General features: G+C 42.3%; 1 protein-coding gene across 1 annotated transcript; it reads left to right on the top strand.

Moving 5' to 3' along the window:
- Positions 1-368: 368 nt before the first annotated feature.
- abhd15a (abhydrolase domain containing 15a) lies at positions 369-14926 on the top strand (the record flags this gene model as incomplete). Its single annotated transcript, XM_080503826.1, has 3 exons — positions 369-869; positions 12091-12443; positions 13889-14926. The coding sequence occupies 3 exons, from the start codon at positions 369-371 to the stop codon at positions 14529-14531; spliced, it is 1497 nt and encodes a 498-aa protein (XP_080359952.1). The 3' UTR covers positions 14532-14926.
- Positions 14927-15387: the final 461 nt, after the last annotated feature.

The following is a 15387-nucleotide window of genomic DNA, read 5'->3' as shown; positions in this document are numbered from 1 at the left end:
GGGGATGTGTGTCAGAAACTGTATCAGTGATTCTGGACGCGTTAAACGTGACCGAAGGCTGCTTTGTTTAAAATACCAATGCGCACTGTAAAGCGTGAAGCCTCGTTTGGAGCGACTTGGAATGAGAGAAACGCCGCGTAACCGCGAGCGCACGCGTGAAGTGACCGGGGACTGGTGGTGCGCTCTGGCACCGGAGAGGAGCGCCAAGCGTCACTCACCAGCTGAGCAGAGAGAGCGATTGAGAGAGAGAACCTTTCCTCAACGTAGTGTGCATAATGTAAAGGTTTAGTTACCAACTTCTCCGTTACAAAGGTTTGGAAAGTATTTGTGCTTTTATTTTCGTCTTTTTGCACCCTCCACCCTTCCCAATGTTGGAATGGCTTGTGGCTTTGTGCATTGCGATCCTGGCGGTCCTCGTCTGGCCGGGCTCCAAATATTTTGTTCCCGACCGCCAGTCGGATGCTTTGCTTCGCGGACTGGGCTTTTCACAGCGAGGAGGGAACGATAAGAGGTGCGTCTCGGACCGAGAAGAGGAAGCGCCCCGCACCGTGGCGCTCATATGCAAACCCTCCGCGTTGGCCAACTACCTGCAGAAACACTGCAGGACTTTCAGTGATTTCTCGCCGTGTGTCGGCTGGACGTGGAGGGCCAGCGCTCTCCTCCAGAGTGTGTACGAGACTTGCTGGCCGTACGAAAGCCCGGTCCAGTTCGTGCGGGACAACCTGCAGCTGAGCGATGAGGGGCTGGTGGCTCTGGACTGGGCTGTGCCATCCTACCAGAAGAGACGCAGGACCTCCAGTCACTCCACCAGTCCTGTTCTGCTCATCATCCCAAACTCTTATGGGAGGATCACCAGAAATGTGGTGAAGGTAAGAAGAGCAGAGGGAGGGGCAGAAGGCTGACCAAGGTTTAAGACAATGAGGAAAACCTTTTTCTCAAAGTATAACGAAAGAAAGAGTGAACTCCATTTTCAACAAATTGAGTACGTTTGATATTAAAAACCGTGGTTCGCAACCTGGGGGTCTAGACCCCCCTAAGGCCAGCTACAAACTGTGATGTTAACAATCTTATAAATTCACAGCGTCATAAGCAGGCGCAATCCATCCACGATAAAGAAACTAGCCAAGTGTAACCCAGGTTCGAAGGATGAAGTAGTACTCCGGTCACTTATTGTGTTTATTTATGCAACGCTATGCTAAAATATCTGTTCTTTTGGCACATTAACAAATGGATATTTGTGTTGTTGTGAGCAATAATAAATTAAGACACTCAAACGGGAGGGCATGGAGAATATGCAGGGAAGCTGAACAGCTCTGCTTTACGAGGTCATACAAATAGGTGCAGTAGGGCCCAGTGGTAATTGTTCAAATAAATGCATCAACTAAATACAAACGAGAAAGGGAAGAGCAGTCATCCCATATGCTGTTGTCTCGCATGGATCCGCACGACAAAATAGATTCTGCTCAGAAATGCCTTGCTAAAGCAACATGCAAAAAACAAGATGTGACAAGAAATCCAACATACACTATACAAGCTATAGAAATGAACAGAGCCTTGTGGCATTTACGTATGTGTTTGGAGAGAAATACTGGCAAAATGTAAGGCTTCTGTTTCCACAGCTCTACTCGGCCGTCTTCTTTGTTTACATCCTTTGTACCACGTCCTTTTTTTGATGTGTTTTGCCATCGAAGCCGCAAAGCATCTGTTTGGGTTCAGCACCATTGTTACATTGTTGACGCAGGTTGCAGAAGCAGCAGTCACACTTTGAGACGATCAACCCAAATTTTTGTCAGAATTGAATCGCAGGTCGTCTTTGGTCGTAAAGACCATGACAACGACCGCTGTTGAGCATGTTTGACAGTGCAACGTAGGACCACCGATTTAGAGCCAAGACCAAAGATATTGTCACTATTCTCTGTTGTCTGTTTGTTGTTATCATTCATGTATGTAGCAGCCTTCGACCTCTTCTACAGATCACAGTGAGGCCTCAGGCTTTGCCTTTTCTTGGATTGTAAAAATGAAATTGGCATATGCTACCGGAAGCCAGACAGTTTCTGGAATGTAGAACAAACCCAGGAACAATTGCACGCTTTTATTTGAAAGAGTCCAACGTCTATGTTGTGGGAGTGGGTGTGTCCACCAGTGTTTGGCTTCACTGTATTGTTGTCTGCAGCTTTACTTAGAGGCAACGTATAGGGAAGGAACTACTGGGAGTCAAAGCTGGGCAGCAGAGTGACACACTTGCATGCTCACAGAAAAGATTTTTCATCAACAAAGATCAAGGTGGCCTTCACCATGGATTTAGCTGATGTTTCCTTTCACTACATCAACAGTTTAAATGAAAAACAAAAACAACAGAAGAGAAAAAAAAACATTTTCAAATCCAGAGGCTATATCAATTATGGTCATGCTAAATTCACAAATTATTTCCACTCCACCTTGAAGGAGAGGTTCAGTTATTCAATGGAGATGTGTGACGATGCCGTTACAAATCCATTTGGCCGTTTTTGACGAAGGCAACAACTTGAGCTGAAGCCACAACGAGCTCAGACACAGGATGAGAGCAGAGCCATTTAAAAAAAAAAAAAAGAGCAGACGCAGAGGCAGCGTAGGGGTCTTTCAACTGCTCTTTCAATACACTGATTGAGGTAATTGAGTGAGGGATTACAAAGCGTCGCTTGACTTGTGAAGCCTGGGGGAAATGCAGTGCCGCTCCACATGAATGACTGTTGGCTCTCCCACCGCACTGGGCACCTGGCATCCTGCTATCCTGCTTCGTTTCATACTCCGAGCTCCGTGTGCAAATCCGTCACCGGCTTACTGTCACACTCATGTCAGAAATAACAACTCTGCAAGAATATTCCAATAAAGTCAAATGTGCTTGGGATTTAATTAGAGGAATCCGTCTATAAAAGAGACATTGGTAGCAGATAATTAAAGGATGGAACAAATTGAGGGTTTTGGAACATTGCACATGAATTAGTGACTTAATTGTCACCATGATAGATGGATTAAAAGTAATTGTTGCATTCAGACAGGCATGTGCCTCCTTTTTTTTTTTTTTTTTACTGAACATCCGTTATATGGGAGCAGAGAAAGTTTGTGAAGCTGTCAGCCAGTTTGCAGGGCTACAAGCTGAGGCTCCACCAGGGATTGATGCCAATTAAGTCACTGTCACTGGTTAGAGAAACTGTGCATGAAGCAGCCGCAGTGAACGCATGTGCGTGAGAGAGAGATGAAAACAGCTCATGTTTGTATTAATATACATATACATGTTCCCCTATCGCTGACACTGAGGAGAAACAGGGAAATGGTCCAATACTGGGAGCTCGTCTTCCTGCAGACCATGTGAGCTGTGCATAACTCAGCGTATGAATTTATGAATGAGCTATTTTCCATAAATTATTCATGTTTTTTCTTTTTTTTTTTACTCTTACTGTGTTTTTAGACATCTTTGTTTTACACACACACACACACACACACACACACACACACACACACACACACACACACACACACACACACACACACACACACACACACACACACACCTGCACCTGGGTTCCCTCTTGGTGTGAGGCGACAGTGCTAACCACGACACCAATGGTGTTTGAAAGATAATCATCTCAGAACATGCAAAATATGTTTCAATGTCTCTCACTGATTTGACTAACCAAATTCATAAAACAATGGAATAATTCAGTATCTCAAGTACAGTGTTGCTGTTTCTCATTTGGGCTGTTCAGCTATTTATGATACTCATAGCAGCAACATTTAGGCCTTTTAGTGAGAGCATCTATAGTGCTCACATCTTTGTATGGTCAATGCTGCTTGTGGCTGGCGGTTTTTCACTCCCAAAAAAATGCACCTGTTGACATGGCCAAACGCTCTAAACAACAACAACTCACACATTGACTGATCTAAAACTAGTCTACTGAGATTTTCAACCTCACACAAACTTTGCCGTGCAAAGAAACAGCCTGGTTCCACAGAGAAAGGATTATTAAACAATAATAATACATTTCTAACAAAAAAAAACCCCCAAAAGAGTCAACCTTTTATATCTTTTTTTTTTTCTCAATTCATCACACACTGCAAAGCAACAGCCTCTTTTCATTCCCCTGGTCTCAGCTGTAAGCTCACTCAAACTATTAGATCCACATCTTGAAAGTGACTACACACTTCTTCTTCTATACAGTGGAGAGGTTTACAGACATGTAGGAATGTGCCTCTTTAAGCCATAAATATTCCTGTAAGCAGACATTCAGCTGCAGGCGTCTCGCCTCATATCATTAACACCTGTCGCGGTTTCCTGCCACAGCCGTTCGATCGAACTTGTTCATGGTTTTACTGCCTTTTCATGTCCTATTTGCAGAAACTAAACTGATTTGGTAATATGGTTTTAGTGCTTAGTTTGCTATTGAAATTGTGAGGTAAAACATACATCTCCTGTATCAGATTCCTTTTCAGACATTGCAAAGCTGTGGTGTTCACATTTTTTTTCTGTTGCACAATATATCATACAAACATAATTTGGATCAAAAGCATGCTTGAAACTGAGTTCATCGCTTAAGAGTGTGAAAATAGTGTAAAAATGTAATTATGTTACGATTTTTTTTAAGATTGGGGGGAAACAAAAGATGGACCTTCACTCTGAATACTCTGTGCCGGACCTGTTGGTCTGTATTTAGAGCAGCTATTGACCTAAACAAAGGACAGAGCTCTGCACTGACAAGATCCTCTGTCGTTAAAAGGTTTTTAATTAAATAACATCCCGAGCTGAACTTGGGTTATGTTGACACTGTGATAGCAGTGGAAGCAGAGTTCCAGAAGTGATTTATGTTGTTTCATATTTTTTATTGGCACGGTTATTGAACTTTTGATATTAGTGTCTTGATTCTGTGTCAGGGCGGAGGGTGCGTTGCCAGTGTGAGGAGACCCGGCTGAAGGAATTTGTCACTGAGCCGACAGTTTATCTGCCCGAGCAGAAAACAAGTGGAGCAACACTTTGTATCTGGATCCCTGCAGTGAAGCAGACTTCTCTACTGTGAAAATCCTACAACGCAACAAATCCAATGAGCGCAGATTTTTTTCTCTCGAATAAATAAAGCTTTTAAAAAAAACTAATAAGTAAAATCTCATCACAAGAGTGATTTCGAGCCGAGATTCCTCTAAGCTGCGTGCGTGTTTGGAGGGGTGAGATTTGTGTGACCATATTGAGGCTCTGTCCCTTAGTCTGGAGCTTTTACATCAGTTTAGTAATGAAAACAAATCTAAAACCGTAAAACAAGAGTCTCATGTGTCACATGTGACAGCTGGCAGCACTACCCATCTTCCAGAAAGCACATTGATATGTATCAGGACAGATTGTTCGTGTGGTTGGACAGCAATCCGGATAATTATTTGTGAATAATCCTTTGAGTGTCTCAATACGCTATCTTGAGGTGCACAATGATAGCATGAGGCTAAGGCCTTGTTCACACTGCAGGGAAATGCGACGAAATTTTGCTCACAAGTGACTCATATCCGGCATGTTTTTTGCCAGTGTGAAAGCTCAAATTAACATTTTTAACATCAGACCCAGGATAAGACTCGGTATTATTCGTCTCAATGATTTTCTACATGCAACTGCTTCGTCACTGACGTCACAGATAAGCTAAAATGTTAAAAGCTGTACTCTCTTTTTTCCCTCATTCTCCTTCTTCTTTGCCTCCTCATTTTGTCCTCAGTTTGTCGAGATTGTTTCGGCTAGTATTTAACAACCACTTAAAAATGGATCTACACAGGCTGACCAGTGTTGCCAGATATGACAAGTATCCCCCAGTTGGGGAGTGAAATTGTCTGACCATTTAACTTTGTTTATTTCGTACATTTGTGTGTTTATGGCATGTTCTTTATTACACGTACAATAGTTTTATGGTTTTAACATGATTCCTATACAGGCTGAAATTTGGGCTGGTTTTTATTTAGGTGTGTGGTTTTTACGTCGTTTACGCTGGAAAGAGTGAGTCACATCTGGCAATCCTGGTGCTGAGCGGCGTGCCAAGCATAAACAGTGTCCTGGGTGTGACTTCACATTGTCTTCTGCACATTTTTACGAAGTTGTTCTAAAATAAATGAAACAGAAATACAATTTTGTACCTGTAGGGATAAGGGTTTGCTGATTTGAATCAGGTTACAGCTGTTCTCCCAAGTACGGCCTTTAACCCCCCAATGTTCAAGTCATAACGATGTTCTGAAGGGAGTAACTGAGTTCCTTTTCCTGCTACAGTGGTGAGCGTGATATTGACTTACAGTGTGTGTGTCTGTAGTACCTAAGGCAAACCCCCCCCCCCAAACTCATTTCACCTAATTTGATCTCAGCTGCATTAGATTAATCCTCCAGCCTTATGCAGCTCTAATATGCAACATAATCTATAAAATATGTAACCGGGTATGTCGGCATGTTTGGGAATTGAACCGAATGCCGAGGTGATTCATATTAATTTCCTCCTCTCATGTGCTTCCTCTTGAAGCACGGCGACTGAAAGCATTACGGAACAATGTCAAGGATCAGGTTATAAGTGAGTGAGCAAATAATGTTTCAGAATATATTCATTAAACATTGCGAAAATCGGCCTTCATCTCCTGGATGAAACCTAATTTTCATACAGACCAGCCAGAAAATGGCAAAAGTGCTACTGCGGTCTTTTCTCAGCTGGTGAATATTTAATGCTGTGATTTCTTCCTGTGTCCTGTGGGAAATGAGCACATTCATAGCAAAATATAACACATTTAAAATCTGACGGGAAAGTTACAGAAAAAAAAGAATGTTCCTGTACACATCAAGAGCAATCCTCTTCTCATGTGTTAAGAGAGCATGCTAATGACGCTCAAGATTGAACTTGAAGACAAATCTTGCATTTGCAGACACTCCAACTGGTTATTTAACCTACTCTTAAATCTCAGAGCAGAGACGGGGCCAATCTCTCATTTTCAATCCCTCAAGCTCTTCATATTTGTAAATTGTAAATTCAAGTCATTTTCTTTCCTCTGCCAAGTGTGAAAACCTTACAGATAAGTTGGTCATTTTAGATAGCCACTGTTTTGATGTCGAGAACCATGGCCTCGGATTTAGAGGTGCTGATCCTCATCCCAGCTGCTTCACACTCGGCTGCGAACCGTGTCAGTGCACGCTGGAGGTCCAGGCTTGATTTGGAGGTCGCTGGAGGTCCAGGCTTGATTTGAGAGGAGCTCGGAGTAGAGCCGCTGCTCCTCCACATCGAGAGGAGCCAGCCGAGGTGGCTCGGGCATCTATTTCAGATGCCCCCCAGACGCCTCCCCAGGGAGGTGTTCCGGGCATGTCCCTCCGGTAGGAGGCCTCGGGGCAGACCCAGGACACGCTGGAGGGACTATGTCTCTCGGCTGGCCTGGGAACGCCTTGGGGTGCCACCGGAGGAGCTGGAGGAAGTGTCTGGGGCGAGGGAAGTCTGGGCAACTCTGCTCAGACTGCTGCCTCCGCGACCCGGCCCCGGATAAAGCGGTAGCCAATGGATGGATGGATGGATGGACTGTTTTGATGTGGAGTATTTTGAATTGGTAAAAAAAAAAGGTTAATGCAACTGAATTAAGTCCATGGTTTAATGTAGGCTGTGCCCATGCAGGTAGGTGGGAGCAGCTACGTGACAGAATAATAACTTTTATATAGTGTCAGCTCCAGATTTCTTTTATTTTTATGCCAAGAAGTACTTTTCAATTGACAATGTCTTCTTTTAAAGACAATTTAATTGCAATTCAATTTTTATCTCACCACATTTATATCCACCACATGTATTAAACAATGACAAATTCAAAAGATCATGTTCTCTTTTTGCAGCTCACCCTTGATTTAAATTTGGTTGTATTTCAAGAATGATGTTTGTTTGTTTGTCTGTTTGTTTGTCTGTTTGTTTGTTATAGAGCCTCATCAGCTTCTGCATAGCGAGAAGCTATTCGTCCCGAGGTCCCGCAGCCTTTCACCGTGACAATACATTTCACACACTAATATTTCTATCACACTATGCAAAGCACTTCTTAACATATATCATATTGACAAGAGCAACAGAAAAGTTTACCAAAAAAAAAAAATCAACAAACAAACAATAACAAAAAGAATCAGAAAATCACAAAGGCTCCGTCTGATTTTGAGCATCTAAGAAATAAACATGGTTACATAAGAAAAAAACATGTTTATATAAAGGAAAGGCCCACAGTCCTATCAGTACTGGCTGAATTTTTTTTTTGAGATAATGTTCTTGAAGTCTTTTTTTGAAACTGTATACAGTCCTTTGTTGTTTATCCTGACTTGGGAGGGAGTTCCATTCCAGCATGGCTCTATATGTTACTGAGCATTGAGCTGCTGATGTTCTTGATTTAGAAAGAATAAAACAACCTCCCACAGCATGCCTTGTTGGATAATGGTGTGTCTCAGTACTGAAGGATAATCTTCTGTATAAGTTAAAAGGAGTTTTTGTTGTTCTTACGTTGCGTAAGAAAACTATCAGTAAATACAGTAATCTATTTTTAACTTCAAACCAACCGAGGCATTCATACATTTTAAGGACATTGGATCTTAACCCACGTGAGAGAGCTACTTGTGCAGCTTTATTCTGGACCAGTTGCAATTTTTCTATATTACCTCTTGAAATACTTGACCAGACCACAGAGCAGTAATCCAGGTGAGAAAAAAGTAATTACTTCCAATCACTAAACGGTTCACTGTAGATACATTTAAAATTAGTTTAATACTACTGATCTAGTCTACCACTGACTTTAACTCTCTCTCTAAATTATTATTCAGGTCATTGATGTTTCCATCTACACAATATATGGTGGAGTCATCAGCATACATTGAGATACTTGCTTTATTCAATACTAAGGGGAGATCATTCGTGGAGATGGTGTACAGGAGGGGCCCAAGACAGCTTCCTTGAGGAACTCCACGTTTCACAAGTTTCATATCTGAAAAACTTCCATTAAAATATACTGACTGCTTTCTATCAGTCAAATCACTTTCCATCCACAGTAATGCAGTTTGAGAAAAACCATAGCATTTCATTTTTTCTAGCATTAACGTATGATCAATAACATCAAAAGCTGCAGAGAAATCAAGCATTATAACACCAATAAATTCCCTCGACTCAATATCCTTAGTCCAGTCATCCACCATTTGAGTCAGGGCCGTGGCTGTCGAGTACTTCTCTCTATGTGCATACTGTAAATGTGTCATCAAATTATTAATCGAGAAATAATCCTGGATTTGATCATAAACAATTCCCTCAATTTTCTTACCCAAAATTGGTAGTAAACTTATCAGTCGACTATTTGAACCACAGAGCGTGTCTCTTTTATCTCTAGGTATTGGCTGCAACTGTAACAGTGCCTCATCCCTCAATAATTGAATTACAGATTCTAGTTACTTCAGTTTATTATAAAAGTTCATGTTTTTGTTGTTTTAACTCTGTAATGTTCTCCTACGGGCTGGTCTTTAGCTCAGGTGCCCTATGTTTCACACCCATGGTTTAATGAGGATATGTGGTATTTGTATGGCTTTGGCACTAGCTGTTATATTATTATTTTTGAGTTCATTCTTGAGAGGTGTTATTTGGTGATAGTTGCTCCATTTCTGCTGAGCTTTAATGTTTGGCTTGACAATATTTAGAATGCATAACTGAAACTGCAAACTAAAATCAATGATGCTTTATTTTTTTTTTATGATTAAAAGATGTTCTCCATCTCTTTAACGCGACTTGAGACACTAGTTCATATTCCTTCTGTTGCTATAAGAGCTTCAAAATGACTAAAAATAGCTCAGTTGACAAAACAATAATATTTTTCTCTGCGGTGCAACTGACTGAAAGGCAACACTTCCTCCCAGAAACATGAGATCACAGATTTCCACATTCAAAGTCCTCCCAGCTCGTATGTGCCAGTTCTGCACTCTGCCCACTTCAAGGACGGCTCCACAAGGAGGCTTTCTGTCTGTGGGCGGGGCGGTTTGGCTATGAGCTGCCTCAAATCATCTCATTATTTAAATACTGTCTGTAATGTAAGTCTTCAGCTAGGCATCAAAAGCAAATGGAGACACAGAACGTTGTCTTTTTAATAGAATCTATTTTATTCAAATTTTTCTTTTGGGGGGGGGCAGTAAAAGTAGCAATCCTGTAACCAGCCTGTTTTAACTTCAGTTTCCTTGACTATCTCATGGATTTATATGTGTGATTGTCTCAAATCCCTGTTACTCTGAATTAAATCATGAGGTATAGAAGATGCAGCAAGATTCATGAAGCAAGAAATAGGTGAGACTGAAGGAAAGTAAGCAGGATAAGATTGCATTGTTAAAAGCAAGCAGTTGATCAGTTTACCTGCTTAAAATATTGATAGAAATCGTGAATTATTTTTGTTAACATAATCGACTGAGATCAAAAGGTTTGAATATGAGTTCACATTGTGGGCATACTCAAAAGTGACTAGTGATTTTAATAGTACCAGTTAAGCATGAGTTCTGTTAAATGCTTCACAAAACAGATGAATTACATGAGAGTGAGTGTTTGTTATTTATTGCAGAATTTCGTTATTAGTGTACAGTTGAGGCATGTTTTAACAGCTGGGTAAAAAGAAAGCACTTGTTAATTCTAGTTTTACTGTCATTCCCTCTGCCCCCGGAAACTGGCCATATATTTTTCTGCACCATAAAAAGTCATACCAGCCATGTGCAGCTGGTAAAATCATAAAGACAGTCAGCAAAATGAAACGGAAACTGTGTTGTAATATGAGCCATGAAAAAAGGAGCCAAGATGTATACCCTCCAAGAAAAGTGTCTTTTTTAAAACACGTACATCTTTAAAAAACAAAACGGATTCTGAAAAAGTATTCTATGAAGGAGGACTAAAATCATGCAGGGAGCAACAGGAGAAAACCGTAAGTGGAACATTGATAAGGAGCAACAGGCAAACTGAACAGAACCGACAGGATGAAAATGGCACATACATAAACACTAGTGGTGCAACGGGACAGGAAGCCCACGGTTCAGATCACACTTTCAGTTCAGTTTTAGTCCATGTTTTGTGTATAAAGAGAACTTTTTATTTTTTGAAGTGGCATCATCCATCTCTTGAAAAGCGTTCTCAACTGACGGTTGTTCTTTTGCTTGTGTTGCCTTCTCGAGTGTCAGAAAACCTTACATCATAACAATCAACTGTACTGAGAAGTGAGGGGAGAAGAGAGCAGGACACAAGGATGGAGCAAGAAGACTTGAACTATAACTCTTTACTTAAACCAAAACCAGAACATCATTAAATATAAGGACGCCAGAATCCTTGAGGGAATGCAGGAGACAACAAGGAATGGAATTGGTAAACAGAGGAACCAAGTACTCGACCACATTGAACTCACCATTGTCTGCATTCAAAACACAGGTTGCCAATGTGCAAGGTGGAAAATGTCGTTGTGAGATGGAAATAAACTTTTGTGAAAAGCAGTTTTTGAGGGTCTCCCCCAGTTGATGAATTGATGTGTATACAGTAGTTTTCCAAATGCATCATGTTGTGTATACACTGTGCCTTCAGTCTCTATTATGTTAAAGTTTCAAACGGTACACACAGAACCCGATTGTCCTGATTGTCTTCCAGCTCTGTTCGTCGTCTGCTAAATTCATACTGAAAAGAGCCATTTTTATTTCACCAAATAAGTTACTTTTTTGTGGTTTGCTAATTTCTCTCCACACGCGGAATGAAGCCAAAGGAGTCTGTTCATATTCAACTTAAGCTCATTTTTCCCAAAATGTTCTCTATTTTTGGATTTGTCCGTCCTCTGGGAAACGCACCATTAATCAAATGTAATGAAGTTGCTCGTTTAAGTTGGCAAAATGTTGAAACATTCTCTTGTTTCGGGGTGATAATTTTCAGTTCAAACTGCAAGATAAGATTGTTTGAATGACCGTTGAAAGATTTGCATGTGATGTTGTGAATGAGCAGCTGGGATGTTGCGCCTGCTGGCCTGGAACAGGCTGAGCACATTTTTCTCGCCATACGCTCGGACGTCTGAATTTATTCCCACCTTTTCTCTCCACAGCTGTGCGAAATGGCTCTGTCCCACGGTTACCTCCCCGCCATCTTCAACCGCCGCAGCCACAACGGCACCCCGCTGACTACCCTGAAACTGCAGCAGTTTGGCGACCCTGCGGACCTGCGCGAGGCCGTGCGCTACATTCGCTACCGCCAGCCGGCGGCGAGACTGTACGCAGTGAGCGAGAGCTCCGGCTCGGGCCTCCTCCTGTCCTATCTCGGGGAGTGCGGATCGTCGAGTTACGTGACGGCAGCCGGCTGTCTGTCGCCTGTTTTCCGCTGTCAGAGCTGGTTCGAGGGCGGGCTGTGCTGGCCGCTGCAGTGGGCGCTGGTGCTGTACCAGAAGATGTGTCTGAGCAGGTATGAAGGGAATGAAAATGGCCTCAGGGAAAACATCCTTCAATCAATCTCAATTGACAGGAGTTCTTGGAAAAACAGCAATACTATCTCCATGTTGTTTCTTGGAGTCCATTGACATCAGTATGACTAAGGCACAAAGAACAGACTGTAATTCTTGGATATGTTGCCAGTTGTGGCATATTTTATCAATTTCTGGGGCAAAACACTGACTGCGTTGAAGTGTGAGCTCTACACGTGTTACACAAGCAAAGTGTGTTTGTAGCTGAAACCTGAAGGGAAGATCAAACAGAAAACAGAAACAGGCTCGGCTCGTCTGGCAACTTGTTGAAAACAGGCCTGATCCTCACTTTAATTTTTTTTTATGTGTTCTTACTGATGATATTTCATTTTTAGATGTCATTATTAACCTTAAGACATAGTGACCCTATGTGTGTCAAATAAAACAAACATTTCAACAAATATAGAATGGAGTCCATTACTCAAAACAGTCCAGCAGTTCATAAAGATTAAACACCACTTCCAAAAAAGAAGAAAGATTCTTCATTCTTCATTCCCGTCTAACGCAGGACTCGAGCTGGGTCACAGTCCTGGGTCGTTGTTTCCTTTGGTGAGAGGTCGGCATTGCCTGATTTCCAGTTTATTACCTGAAGGACACACTGGCATCCAGTATTAGCTTGTTTAAGTATGAAAAGATGTCAAATCCTGACAAAATTGATTTAAGGGGAAAGAGATGTCACTCTATAACCTCTATATGTTCTTCAACATTAAAAGTCTCTTCCCACTATATATCCTCGTGCACAGGCTAAAGGCACTCTTCCAACCAAAACAATACAACTCCTCCGCTCCTCTTCAGTTTTGAAGATCTTTATATCCCATTCATCCTTTGATTCTGCACGCTTTTCAAATCTTTTGGAATCGGAGGTACTACAGCAGTATAGTGTGTTTTAGAAAATCTACATTTCCTTGTAAAGCCGACAGTGATAAAACATTGCTTCATGCAGCCACTGCAGTGTGAATATACAACAGCAGTGTATTAATTTGTAAAGAGAGGAGGCTGCAGCACAGGGGGACTTGTGAGACAAAACAAGTGCCCACAAATCATTTACTGGGAACGAACAAACAATTAGAAAAACAATCTAAGTTACTGTAGCAACAGATGGCCTGTTCTTCGTCAGTTCGTCGATGCTGAGAAACGCCGTGATCCAGGTAAACTCCCTCGAATCAAGGCCAATGGGGAATATGAGACCCAGCTGGTCCATTACTGATTTCATGTTCTTCCACTTGTCTCCGTGTGTGTGTGTGTGTGTGTGTGTGTGTGTGTGTGTGTGTGTGTGTGTGTGTGTGTGTGTGTGTGTGTGTGTGTGTGTGTGTGTGTGTGTGTGTGTGTGTGTGTGTGTGTGTGTGTGTGTGTGTGTGTGTGTGTGTGTGTGTGTGTGTGTGCATAGGTACAAGACAGTGCTGAGTGAGACCATACAGACAGACGGGCTGTTTTCTAGCTGTTCCTTGCGTGGCCTGGAGGAGGCGATCTTTTGTCAGAGTGACCGTTCCAACTCGACGGCAGCAGCATCAACAGCTTCCAGCGGCGGTGGCCTTTCTCCAGGTGCCTGGGATGCTTACTGGGAACGCAACGAACCCTTGAGAGACGTGGATGAAGTAGCAATTCCCGTTCTTAATGTCTGCGCTCGGGATGACCCGGTACGCGGAGACACACAAACTACCATACCCCTGGAGCTCTTCGAGACAAACCCACATTTTTTCCTGCTGCTCACTGACCATGGAGGCCACTGCGGTTTCTCCACCCAGTCCGAGGGCGGCAGCGCTGCCAGCGCAGTCGGCCCTCTGGCAGCACCAAACAGACATGGGACGAACTGGAGCCACAGGGCTCTGCTGGAATTCTTCAGGGCGACCACAGACTTCTTCAACGCGGAGGAGAGGGCGAAGCAGCTTGCTGCGAGGAGGAGGGGGTTGGGTGGAGGGGCGGTGGGGAGGGCTTTTCGCCACCGCAGCGTGAGTACATGTAAAAGAGTGCCAGCTTGTTCCCATAACATCCACGCCATTTACAATTGGCAGAGGTCCTACACACGGTGAGGAGGATTAATGGACATTAAAGATGCCCTGTGGTATTTCCCTGTTGTCACACAGATTATTCAGTTGCTGTCAAGCTCTTTCGGGTGAGATTCTTCCCAGTAAAACACTTAAAAAAAAAAAAAAAAAAAAATCCTGATTTCTGCATTGTTTACATCTGAGTTTCATAAAAAAAAAAAAAAAGGATTCTTCTTCCCTGCATCAGTGTTGCTTGACGTTGATACCATTGGTACGGCTGTGCATCAATACCAACAGAAAACCCTCATGAAGTTGAACTTGCAGCACAACTAAGAGCCAAAGCCTCCAAAGGGAACTATATAAAACATTCTGCATTGATGCTCACTGATCGCTTTTGAATTTGCACTTTGCCTGTGTGACGTTCATTCTACAAAGTGTTATGAAACCCAAACTCAAAAAAACTGTCGGGGCTGTGAATCATTAGAATACTGAACGAAACTCTTGCCATTGTGCTTCTTTTTTTTGTTTGTTTGTTTGTTTGTTTTTGCCCAAAACTTATTTTTTATTTAAAAAAAAAAAAAAAAAAGGCTGCTCCAGGCATTGCTGTGGCGGCCATATTTAACTACCGAAGTATTGACACTAAACTCAGTTTGAAAGCCTATTTATTTTTCTACAAACAGACTGAAGTGTCTTCAGTGCCAGCTGGTAAACAGTTTTATCATCACACATACAGTACCATCACTGATTCAGGTCATCTGCCTCACGGTTTAAACAGTAGAGTGTAACTGAGTTAAGTTGAATCTCAGTTCAGTGACATAACATTATGACCCCCTGCCCAGTGAATTGTAGTAGTGACGCACTCTATTTTCTGATGCCTCTCTATCTGAATCAGAATAGGCTC

Source organism: Blennius ocellaris, assembly GCF_963422515.1.
Source record: "Blennius ocellaris genome assembly, chromosome: 2".
In the NCBI taxonomy this organism is placed as follows: Eukaryota; Metazoa; Chordata; class Actinopteri; order Blenniiformes; family Blenniidae; genus Blennius; species Blennius ocellaris.
The sequence above is the reverse complement of the archived record's forward strand: the minus strand, read 5'-3'. Positions and strand labels throughout refer to the sequence as shown.